The 12097-nt window shown below is 47.2% G+C and overlaps 2 protein-coding genes across 3 annotated transcripts in view; one reads left to right on the top strand and one right to left on the bottom strand.

Annotated features, from left to right (window-relative positions):
* CPNE2 (copine II) overlaps positions 1 to 2076 on the top strand; it is a 32779-nt gene extending 30703 nt beyond the window's left edge. The window contains exons 14-15 of the mRNA XM_010861899.1: positions 76 to 312; positions 1647 to 2076. Of these exons, the coding sequence (XP_010860201.1) occupies positions 76 to 312; positions 1647 to 1754 (345 nt within the window). The 3' untranslated portion in view covers positions 1755 to 2076. The remainder of the gene's footprint in view (positions 1 to 75; positions 313 to 1646) is intronic.
* Positions 2077 to 7477: 5401 nt separating this feature from the next.
* Positions 7478 to 12097, bottom strand: part of FAM192A (family with sequence similarity 192, member A) — a 40921-nt gene continuing 36301 nt past the window's right edge. For both annotated transcript variants that reach the window (XM_010861898.1, XM_010861897.1), the window contains exon 7: positions 7478 to 8263. In XM_010861898.1, coding sequence (XP_010860200.1) covers positions 8046 to 8263 — 218 coding nt within the window. In that variant the 3' untranslated portion in view covers positions 7478 to 8045. The remainder of the gene's footprint in view (positions 8264 to 12097) is intronic.

Here is a 12097-nt window from a genome sequence, read left to right as displayed (position 1 = left end):
GGTGGGAAAGGAGGGAGGGGAAGGGCAGCCAGGGGCCCTGGGCTGTGCTGAGTGCCTGCTGACCCCCTCCCACAGCAATATTTCATCCTCCTCATCATCACGGACGGTGTCATCAGTGACATGGAGGAGACGCGGCATGCCGTGGTGCAGGCTTCCAAGCTGCCCATGTCCATCATCATCGTGGGCGTGGGCAACGCCGACTTTGCGGCCATGGAGTTCCTGGACGGGGACAGCCGCATGCTGCGCTCCCACACAGGAGAGGAGGCAGCCCGCGATATTGTGCAGTTCGTGCCCTTTCGAGAATTCCGCAACGTGAGTGTGGGCGCAGACTGGGGAGGGGGCAGTTACAGGACCCCAACCAGCACAGTTAATAATCCAGGCTGAAGGCGCTGGGATTGCCTGCCTGGTCCTAGGCTCTTCTACCCTCAGCTCTGTTGACTACATACTTCCTGAGGGCTTACTACACGCCCGGGGCCATGCCAGGCCCTGTCCCCAGATGAGGCTATGTGACAGTCGCTGAGCACTTGCTTCAGCAACTCAGGGGAGCAGTGCCCAGTCCAGACTGGGACTTCAAGATAGGGGTTCTGGGAGGACCTGCCTTCTAACCCTGAACCAAGTCAGAATTATGCACGTGGGGCAGAGCATCCCAGGAGAAAGATGAGAGCAGAGGCCCTGAGGTGCGAGGGGCTTTCCTGGGATTCATAGCTCACCAGCCTCCTCACTTCAGGTGGAAAACAAGGCCCACCTTACAATGGCCTCCTCTCCCTGAGGGCTTCTCTAAGGGGGAACTGGAGGCCTCCTATGCTCCTGGAGTTGGCTCTGGTCCTTCTGCAGGGGACCCAGGTCTGCTTACAGGGAGGCTGGCATTAACTTCTTGGGCACTGCCCTTGCAGCAGGGCCCACAAGCAGCCCCAGAGGCAGCTCTCAGATGCCACCCTGTACTGCCAGCCTGGAGCCTACCTCTCATTCGACGAGAGGCACACTGTGTTCCTCTCCTCCTGGCCTCTGCTGCCTCAACCATAAGGACTTCGGGGTGCTGTGGCTCAGGTCCTGGGAGCTAGTCCCAGGAAGAATTGGCCACTCCAGCCTGGAAGCAGTGGTACTCGCCTCTGCGCCCAGTACCCTGTGGGTTTGCCTGAGCTGGTTCAGCTCCTTCCTCTGAGTGTGAGCTTCCTGAGGACAAGTGCTGAGCACTGCCCACCCAGGCACCGCACGGACACTGACCGAGCTCCTGGTGTACCTGGCCTGTGTCTGGGTGATGAGCAGCAAATCAGACAGTTGCAGCCCCTTGATCCTGACCAAGGAGATCAGGAAATGTTTGCAAGATGAGTAGGCTGTGCAGCCCGCCTCCACCGTCTCTTTCCCCCAAAAGCCTCCTACAGACAAATCCATCCTGAAATGTTACTCCTGGGCACGTGGAGTGCTCAGGTAAGAGTCACACTTAGTGTCAAGGCAAAGGAAAGTGCTGCTGAGGGTGGGATTTCAGGTTTGAGTTGGATGAGGGACGCTAGTTTTAGACAGCTCTGGTCTTCTGGTCCAGCTTGTCCTCCAGGGACACTTTCTATATCAGCTGCCTGGGTGTGGTGCGCCTCCCCACTTCACCCAGTAATCCTTTCTCTCTTCTCACTCTCCACCCTACCCTGCAGGCAGCAAAAGAGACCTTGGCCAAAGCTGTGCTGGCAGAACTGCCCCAACAAGTTGTTCAGTATTTCAAGCATAAAAACCTGCCCCCCACCAACTCGGAGCCCGCCTGAGTGCCAGCCCTCACCCAGCAGCAGCATGCCGGCTGGGCCTCCTGCCCTCCCCAGGAACATGCACGCTCACCCTGCTTCCTTGTGGGTGGCCCTTTTTTTTTTTTTAAATGATCCACATTTTTATTTTTTACAGCCGGACCCCCACCCCCAACTTCCTCCAGCCCAGCTGGGCTTCCTTTGTTGGACTTGACTGATGATGCTTCCAGGCCAAACTGGCTTCCTGTCCTCCTCTCCCCATCCTCGCCACTCTTAAGTATTGAATGTACTTTGTATAATTTTAGTGGAATTATTATTAAAGAGAATAAAATTTTTACAATCATAATCGGCTTTCTCCAAGTAACTAGCTGCAGACTCAAAGGAACGTGTCCCCGGTGCCTACTCTGTGGTAGCCTGCACCTAATTCCTCCTGTTTTTTTAATACTGTGACCATGTTCTATTTGTTATACTCAGGGTAATAAAGGAGTTTTGGATGTCCCTGTGTCAGCTCCTTCCTCAGCTGGGACCTGACAGGCTCACTGATCTGGGAAAGGAAACATGAGAACGCCTTTCCCCCAGCAAGCCTGTGAAGTTGGTACCATAACCTCTACCTGGGGACATGCATTCCACACAAACAGAATACAGCTGTTAAACTGGCACACAGCCTGGCACATCATGCGTGCTCAATAAACATCTGCAGCAGGATGGAATGCATGAGCCCTCACCAGTGGCCGCAGGCCTCCTGGGCCCCGGCAGAGCCCATGCTGCCCTGGCCAACACACATGGTGCCCTGCCCTCCCTCTTGGTCCACACCCTGGCCTATGTCTCCCCAAACCTGCTCCCCCCACCACAAGACTGCAGTCGCTGCCACCTGTCTGCTCCTCCTGGAGGTCCTCCAGGCACTGGGGTACACCCTGTGGTTTACAGCGCGTGAAAGCCTCTCTGGCTTCAGGATGCTAACTAAACAGGGCTGCTTTTGTCCTGGCTGCAGCAGACGTTGGTTTCTCTCACAGGCCCCACCCTGGGCTCAGGCCCAACCTCATGAAACTAGCCAGGTGACACATCTCTGAAACCCCAGAAGTCCAGTTCCCTCCTCAACATAACAAACATCTTTCTCTCTTGTCCACCTCCTCCTTGGAGGTCCAGTCAGGCCCTACGCCACAGGCCTGAGTGCAACCAACAACAACAGACATTCATATTAAGCACTAGGTTTCCAGCTCCCCACTAAGCATATTACAGGCATAATCTTGATGAACCCTTCCACCAGCTCCTGCCTATGACCATTTCAGAGATGAGGAAACAAGCAGAGGCTAATCAAATCTATTAGAGGCAGAGCCAGAATTCAGCTCCAGGTCTGGCCAACTCCAGAGCCCGCACTTGTTCAACTGCACTGACTGTCTTCCTGAGACTCTACGAGGCCATCTTCTGCTCAAGCTGCTAATGAATTTGCCCTTCCTCTCCAATGAACTGGGCAGTCAGTCATCTTAACCTACTCTCCCAGGTCAGCAATTCTTACACTAGTGGCCTGCTAGATCGGCATGTTGCTACCTCCAGGTTCCTGGTAAGTTCAGGATCTGGTGTCCATCTGGTGGGAGTGAGCGAGGGACATGTATATCCTAGGCTTCTGATGCGTCTGCTGATTCGATGGCCACCAACTCGGTTGAAACATTCTCGAGGACATCTTCACCTCTCCTGAGAGGGCTGCAGGACTGCAGGGAGCTTCAGTGACATTTGGGAAGTCACAGCCCACCAGCCAAGGGCCATCTTGGCCCTATGGATAGAATCCCAGGACTGGCACCTCTGCTTCATACCCAGACCTTGCTCAGGCCAGCTGTAAGACTGCATGGTGGGTGAAATAACACCCCACGACTGCTGACTTTACCCTCCTGTTTGGTAGCTGAAGTGAGTCTAGCTGGATGTCACACCCAGGGAAGTTTGTACCCAGTTTAGCCTGGGAGAATCTGTCAAGTTCAGATTGACCAGAGGCTTCTCTAGTGGAACAGCTTTCTCCTCCCAGCCCCACATCCTCTCCTTGGCCCCCAGGGGATGCGTATATTGGGGAGACACCTTCTGATGCAGACCTCTCCCGTACACCTCCCCTTGAGAATAATTTACCAGACTGGTGAAGCTATGGGGACTGACATCTGATGGATGGGTTAAGGCAGAGTCCCTGTCTTGCATCAGGCCCATCATAAAGGCTCAAACTCCTGTGGACCACCTACCTCAGTGTGCTGCCGGCAGCCCCCACTTCACAGCCGCACAAGGGAGCAGATCTAGTCATGTCTTTCTTCCCGCTTCTCTGCCCGATGTTGGATGGATCAGTCAAGGAAGCCCTCTACTTCCAGTTGGTTTGAGTTCACCGGGGAAAGGAATGTACTCAACTCCTGACCAGGTAAACCACCACGTGAAAAACAAACCAAATAAGTCAGTCCTGGGGGTGTAACATACAGCACGTTGACTATGGTGAATAATACCAGCTTGTATATTTGAAACTTGCTAAGACGGTAGACCTCAAATGCTGTCATCGCGAGAAAAAGATGGTTTGGTAACTGTGATGATAGGTCACTTCACAATATACACAATATTGAATAATTATGTTGTACACCTGAAACTGTTATATGTCAACTGTATTTCACTAAGAACAAACCACGCCTTGGTGCTATTTGGTTCTTGCACATGGATAGCAGGATGAAAAGTAAACTCAGAAATCTCCTTCACTCTTGAGTCACCTCCACTAAGGCCTGGGCACAAGCATTTGTTTTAAAGTTTCATTGAAACCACAGAAACCCAGACTTACAGGCTCAAATTAAGATTCTGGTTCTGACATCTGCCTGTGTGACCTTGGGCGAGTCACTGAATCACTATGAGCTTTAGCTTCCTCTATAAAATGTAGAGAAGGGCTGCTTCACGGGACTTTTTTTTCGGGATGGAAGACACTATAATCTGCAAACATCCCACACATCCCTGGTCCAACCACAGTGGGCCCTCAGTAAATGCCGACTGATGAACAAATTAACATTAAGGGATACGGATATGCATGACCATGCCTAAAACTGAAGGAGATGCCCAGCCGAAGACCTAAAGCTCAGAGCAGACATTGTCTCATGGTCATGCTGACCATTGCTCCGCGGAGCTCTGATGCTGGGGCCCCATTCTGCCTGTTTGTGGTGTGACTCACCTCTCCCTAAACCCTTGCTCCAGCAGGTAAGGGAGCAAAACACCAGCCCCTGCCAGCGTCACTAAGGCAAGAATGCGCAACTGGCTTTTTGTGTTCAACACTATGGAAGTATTGCCAAGATCTAGCCTCCCACCAAGTAGAACTTGCATTCCATACTGTTACGCCTAAGTGGGCTGGGGACACCAAGAAATCAAGAAACATCCAAATCCAAGTGATGGTGCACTGCCACTAAGCTTTTTCTTGTTTTCCTGGAGGGGCTTAAAGATGACAGCTGAGCCATATACCCACGGCTAGGACACCCGAGCCAAGGAACGGGGTGTGCCTGAGCAATTAACATTTAACTGAGAGGAAAGCACACAGGAGACGCAGGCGGTTGGAGCTCTGATGGCCAGATCTGACCCATCACCACGGCAGTGTTCAAGCTACAACTGAGGAATGCCAGCAGGATGGATAAACCTGCCATAAATCACCACTTACAGAAACTCTGGACACTACCCAGATGGGGGAGGCCGAGGATAACAGTACTACCATTAGGATGGCTACCATTTACTGAGCACCGGGTACCACACCAAGTATCTAATCCAGATCATCTTTCACCCTCATTTGTGAAGCTAGTATCCTTATTCCTATCTACCAAGGAGGAAACTGAGGCTCGGAGAGGTTAAGGACTTCGCCCAAGTGACTCAGCCAGTAAAAAATGTCTGGCTCCAAGCACAAAGCCACTGTGATATATCCACAGAAGGCAAAACCAGGTTGGGATTCCTGGGAGGTAGCCAGAAGGGAATAATGAGGAGGCAAGGAACTAGCCTAAGCCAGTCCTCATTAGGGGTTTGACTTTCAGTCTAGAATGCTCCTGAAAAAGTCTAGAATGCCCTCCCAACTCTGGGTTTGAGAAATCAGACTTCTCTCCTGGGCACAGGGCTGGCAACAGCATTCCTCATAGACAAGCTTTCTCCCTCACATGGTTCAAAGTTGTAAGAAGACTACCAATCAGGACAATGCAATAGGTTTTAAGAAGCCACCCCAAATCCCAGTTTTATTTCTTATTATCTGGTTATAAAATCCTAATTATCTACTAAGGCAGGAGAGCTGCATTTTGTGATTTAGGCAGTGTTTCCTTCTATCTTTGGTTTTCCTGTTCTTTGGGTTTGAAACACACAGTCTACACTAGATGTTTTTCCAGGGCAGCTTCCTCCACTGGGCAGACCAGACCCTGCTTTGCTACTGGTGGTTTCTACAGAACTCGTGTCTCAGCTCCAGGGCTGTCCACTAACAGGTATGGTGAAAGATGAAATGATCACCAGTGATCTTCAACCGCTCTTGTGACATACAGAGCAGAAATCGCAGTCTGAAGAGTCTCAACCTCCTCGACACAATCTAGCTGTTACAATGGACAGGGAGGGAGTTGGAAGCACAAGCTCCAGTACAGGAAAAGCAAGATCTTGTTCTCTGACAGGTGGATTAGCTTTCAAAGTAATGCAGGTTTTTAATCCATGCAACCGTTTTTCAACTTCTCCCAACATCAACAGAGGCCATGAGGCATAGTAATGGCCTCTGAAAAGTCAAACCACATGAAGATCGTGACTTTGGCTCCTCTGTCTGCCTCCTGAGATGATCTGAGGTTGCCCTGGGTACGGGCTGTAATAACAACAGCACAATCGCAGGAACAATGAAGCATAGGCAGAAGGTGCCTACAGTTTACCTCAGTCTTGTTTGTTAGGATGGAGCTGGTGCACCTGTACTGACAGTCAGGAACAATTAGCACAGAGTAGCTCTGAAAAGGAAAAAAAATTCACAAGGCATCGGTTATGGGTGAAGGGAAGTCGCCATCTGCCAGTGGGCACCAGTGTGTCAGTGCTTTGGGAGGGAAAAGGAGTGGGCTGGAAGAGATCCAGGGGCCTCTCTGCCCACAATAAAACAGAGTAGCTTCTCTGCCTGCCAGCATCACAGTGTCAACACATTCTGTGTGTGTCTCTCTGTCTCACACCCAAGGAAGTAGAAACAATTGACATACAAACCCAGGGAAAGAAAGAACTCCATGGGCTCATTCCTCTGAAGCAGGGAAGCCTCCAGATTGCTGTTGTTAAACCTGACGGTCACCTCTGTTCTCAATGCCTCCATACCTTGTCTCCCCTTGTCCTTCTTTCCCTCCCAAAGGGAGAGCCCCTGCCCCGCTTTAGGAGAGGGGTGGAGCAGCACCTCCGGGTCTTGGCTGCTCTGAATGGGAAGAGCAGAGCAGGAAGGGCAGCAGACCAAAGCAGAGAAAAGTACGAGGGCAGCACCTTTAGGTTAGAAACAGCTTCCACAATTAGAAGCCACAAATATAAATGTATCCAACAGAGAGGGCAGTGTTCCACTGACTTGCAATACTAGAATCAGGAGCTGCCAGAAATAAGTAATCTTGTCCACACACTATCAGTACTTCTGATTTCTGGCTACAACAAAATAAGGCCTGTGTTTGTTTCTCTAAGATTTAGAATCTGAAGTGGGATTAGATGGAGGGAGAAGGAATAGCCAAGGGTAAGAAAAAACTTATTAATGAACAATAAGTGTTAAGTGACACCCCCTGTGGACGTAGTTTAGAATCTTTACTTAGTCACACAACATCAAGAATCAGCTAGTTCCAGGGCCTTGCGCGCTGTTCCATTACTAGGGCTCTCCTCGCCCCACCCCCGCCTGCCACACATTCCACAATGCAATATAATCACTTAGAATAGAATGTTTAAATGGTATCTATTCAATAAACTGTCCCTGCTTCTTAATGATGTTGGAAAAAGAAAAAAAAAAAGAAAAAAAAAAAGAAAAAACAAGAAGGCACCAGAATCCAAACTCTTTGCAAGCTGCATGGTACCTATCTTCCCAGGGTGTTTTTGGTGAAACTTCAGCTGGGCCGCAATCTGCATCAGTGCGGACAGAGGTTGCGGGACTGGCTTGGGCATCTGTGTTGGAGTAGAAAGAGAAACCAAACACAAGTCTGGCCACAGGTGGATTCTGGCACATTTTAGATGCAGTTTAAAATGTCATGATGTGCATAAGGAGCAGGCAAAGGAGTTTTCTGTGGGAAGTAATGCCTGTAGGCAGAATGAACTGTCCAGTCTACTCTTGGGGAGGAGCACCCTTTGGTGAGAATAGAGGAGCTAGGGGGCCTCGAGGAAGGTGTTAGTTCGGAAGATGGAGGAGACGATCTTGCCCGTGGCGTTGATGGTGCCTTCGCTGTCTGAGCTGGACTCAGAGTCGCTGCTCCCGGAGTAGGCGCCCAGGCCCGGGAGGATGCCAATACAGACAGCCGCGGATGGACAGTGGATGGAGGGACTGCTCAGGGAGGTGCTTCCCAGAGACACGCAGGACGAGGCTTCTGCAAAAAAGCAGGTGGGATTGTTACTTCAGCACCCTTTTCCAAAGTTGATGGCCTGCTTTCCATGTGTTGAGGGCTTCACGTTTGGAAGCCTCAAAACAACACTATGCAGTCAACACTATCATCACACTCATCTCCTTTGAATTCTCGTTTGCAATTGAGAAAACTAAAGCCACAGCAGCGAACATTTTAAGACCACATAGGATGTCACCAAGTAGTTGAGGCTCTTCTCGCCCAAGGAAACCCACTGTCATGGCCTCACTTCCATGACAGAAAGCCTCAACCTAGAAAACACAGAACTTGAAGGTTAGAGGAAAAGTTAAGGACTCTCCTCCACCCCTTCTTCTTCCCTGTTTCAGCCTCATTTAATCACTGAAACAACCTGGTATGTAAGGATCCCCCATTTTGCTGATGAGGGAGGTCCAAAGACCCACCTAAAGTTAAATGCCACTTAGAGTAGAAAACATTATACTAAGCCTGAATCAAAAGATGATGTTCTAAAACGTTCCCAGAGCTCACTACACAGTACGGCTGGAGTTCCACTCATTGTCTCCGGCTGACAAGCATACTACCTTCTAGGGTTTTGCCTTAACAAGCCCCCGATGCTACTGCTGCTACTAAGTCACTTCAGCCGTGTCCGACTCTGCGCGACCCCACAGACGGCAGCCCACCAGGCTCCCCCGTCCCTGAGATTCTCCAGGCAAGAACACTGGAGTGGGCTGCCATTTCCTTCTCCAATGCAGGAAAGTGAAAAGTGAAAGTGAAGTCTCTCAGTCATGTCTGACTCCTAGCGACGCAACAAGCCCCTAACACCTCTGAAATGAGGAGTAAGTAAAAAGATACCACTGAGAAGCAGACAGAGATCTCAACCACCCAGTACACACAGTTCATTTGCTCATTCAGGAATTACCAATAAGGAAAAAGGAAGCTGCTACAGATAAGCAATGTGAAAACATGGAGATGCAGAAAAGTGACATGAGAGTTGACAATGACTGCAGAAGAGGTGGTAACAAGGTTACAAAAAAACAGGCAAATATTTACAATTAGTATCACAAAAGCTAACTTCTTTATGATATAAAAAATTATTCCAAAACCAACAACCAATCAACAACCACATAGAAAAGCAGACAGAAGACACAAACAGTTCACCAAAAAAGAAACAAATGACTTTAAAGCATAGACAATATGTAAGGAGGGGCATTTATATATGTTTTATATATGTTGCTGAGGGAATGTAGGCATTTATATATAATGTTGCTGAGGGAATGTAGGACAATGTGGCCATGTTCTTCACACTTAAATGATATTCATGCAACACTGCTGATAACAGAAACCAAAAGGTGCATTAATAGAGGACCAATGTAAGGGACTAGTATCCAGCCATTAAGAAGAGTAGAGCATCTCTGTGTGTACTGGTATTCAATGATCTGTAAGATAAAACAACTTTTCATTCCACACTCTTTTGTCCCTTTTCAATTTGTTATTATGTGCACAGGACTACCTAATTCATACAATTTTTAAGAAAGCCAAATGCAAAAATTTAAAGAGTATCCTAGGGTACTTAATTAGGAAGGACAGCCCCTCTAGCTCCATAACTCCTGTATTATAGCCAGGAAGGCTATAGAAGACTGACAGTCCTAATGACTCTCTTCTCCTTATCCACATTCTCTTAGACTGTAAGTCTCCGGAAGGTAAGGGCTCTTTTCTCTATCCCACCCCCTGGGCACAGAGCAGGACAACATTCAGAATGTGTGAGAACGCAGGAAAATGCATTACAGAGTTTCACTACAAATGGCTAGATTTTGGAGGTGGGAGTGAAGAGAATGTGAAAATTTAGGACAGAATATCAAACTGTATTTCATTTATTACCTGAACATTCATTGTATTACTATGCTCACACATACAATGACACTTTCAGCATTTTGAGGAACTTTTGTTTAAAAAAAAAAAAAAAACAACCCTGATGTCATAAGGGCATGAATCAGCTACTTAGAAAAGGAATTTGTGTGGAGCTATTCAGTGAGATGTATCATTTTATTAAGTATTTCAAGGATGAATTGAATTTTCAGGTCTATCTTAGAAAAGAAGGGTCAAGTTCACAGCACCTGTGGAGGACTAGAGCTGACCTAAAGGAAAGATGGAAGCCAGCCACAGAAATGTAACCAAAGGAATCGGGACCATGATAGCATTAGCAAAGTTTAAGTGAAAGAACCATATCTCCCAATTATCTAGGAAGTTTCAAGAAAGAAAAGAGATGGCAGCTCTAACAAATTTCATTCCAAAAGCAGTTAAATGCCCACAGAGAACAAGATGGTGCCCTCTGATCTCACCCATTTGGTGAAGTTTCCTGCCAACTTCTGTATTTGCAAGACCACATTATCATACTAAACTGACGCTGAAAATTACTAATGGAGAACATTCTTGGGATTCAGACAGATGCGTGACATGAGAGTAGATGGGACCAACTGGCACATTCACTGGATCTGCTCAGAGCTTAAGCCAGTGCCTCCAGTGGGGAAGCCTGAATCTCCATAAGGACAACAGAGCTATCTTCTGGGGGACTCAAGGGACAAATCTTTCTATTGGCCAAGGTCAAGACTCTAAAGCTTCAGGCGACAGTCTTCTCACCGGGCCTTAGCTCCTACCAAGAGGATATTTCTTGTCCAGTTTCTAAAATAAGAATGAAAGGGTAGGAAGAAGGGCTTTAGAATAACGAAGAAAAGATGGCTCTTAAATACAATTTGTCTGCCTTTAGAGAGTTTAAAGAAGCCCACAAGTTTTCCTTTCCACTGACTGATGGAGATAGTTCCTATCAGTGTATAAGCACCAGATACAGGGCTCCCTGGTAACTAGTTGTAATACATTTAGATTTCTACTGACACTTTACACACAGTATATATACTTACCCTATTTAAGCAGCCACAATTTAGCAAGTTTCTTATATATTAAAAAGATCCCAATTAAAATGGAACTCTTACATCACTGATGGGAATATAAACTAGAACAATTTCTTAGTAGGGCAATTCGGCAATATTTATCTAAACTACAAATGTATATCTGACTCAATAATTCTACTTGTAAGTATTTAACATGACATATTGTGAATGTGAAAAATAATGCATGCACAGGGTTATTTAATGAAACATCACACTAGAAAATAAAAACAATCTAAATATTCATCAATAAACTAAATAAATACACTATGGTACAACCATACTATGGATTACACAGCCTTAAATAGGAATAAAGAAGCTCTTTATGCATAAGTATGCTATGACTCCCAAGGTAACTAAGCAACAAACAGAGCATATGTTAATTAAGATAATGATGATGATAGGAAATGCAAAACAACATATGAAGTAATCTTACCAAAAAATCAAATTGAATTGATCAAGCTCTAGATCTAATTACCATTTTACACAAAACACAGGGTATAAAGGAATACCATGGGGATGCAATTAGCAAAACTAGAGGGTAAAAAACTCTACAAGACAGAGACTCAGTTTCTTTGTAAGTAAAATATAAAGGAAACAAAAATAAAGAAAAAGGAAGAACCCACAGGTTAAATGAAACTTAAAAGACATACTATTCTACTGTTAAGATGCTGTAAGATGGCAATATTCCCAAACTGATCTACAGATTTTGAACAATCCCTATCAAAATCCCAGCTGCCTTTTTCATAGAAACTGAATCAGTTCAGTTCAGTTGCTCAGTTGTGTCTGACTCTTTGCTACCCCATGAATCGCAGCATGCCAGGCCTCCCTGTCTGTCACCAACTCCTGGAGTTCACCCAAACTCTTGTCCATCGAGTCAGTGATGCCATCCACCCATCTC

Source organism: Bison bison, unplaced genomic scaffold (assembly GCF_000754665.1).
Source record: "Bison bison bison isolate TAMUID 2011002044 unplaced genomic scaffold, Bison_UMD1.0 scf7180017864473, whole genome shotgun sequence".
NCBI classification, from domain to species: Eukaryota; Metazoa; Chordata; class Mammalia; order Artiodactyla; family Bovidae; genus Bison; species Bison bison.
Note: the sequence above shows the minus strand (reverse complement) of the source record. Positions and strands in the feature narration are given on the sequence as shown.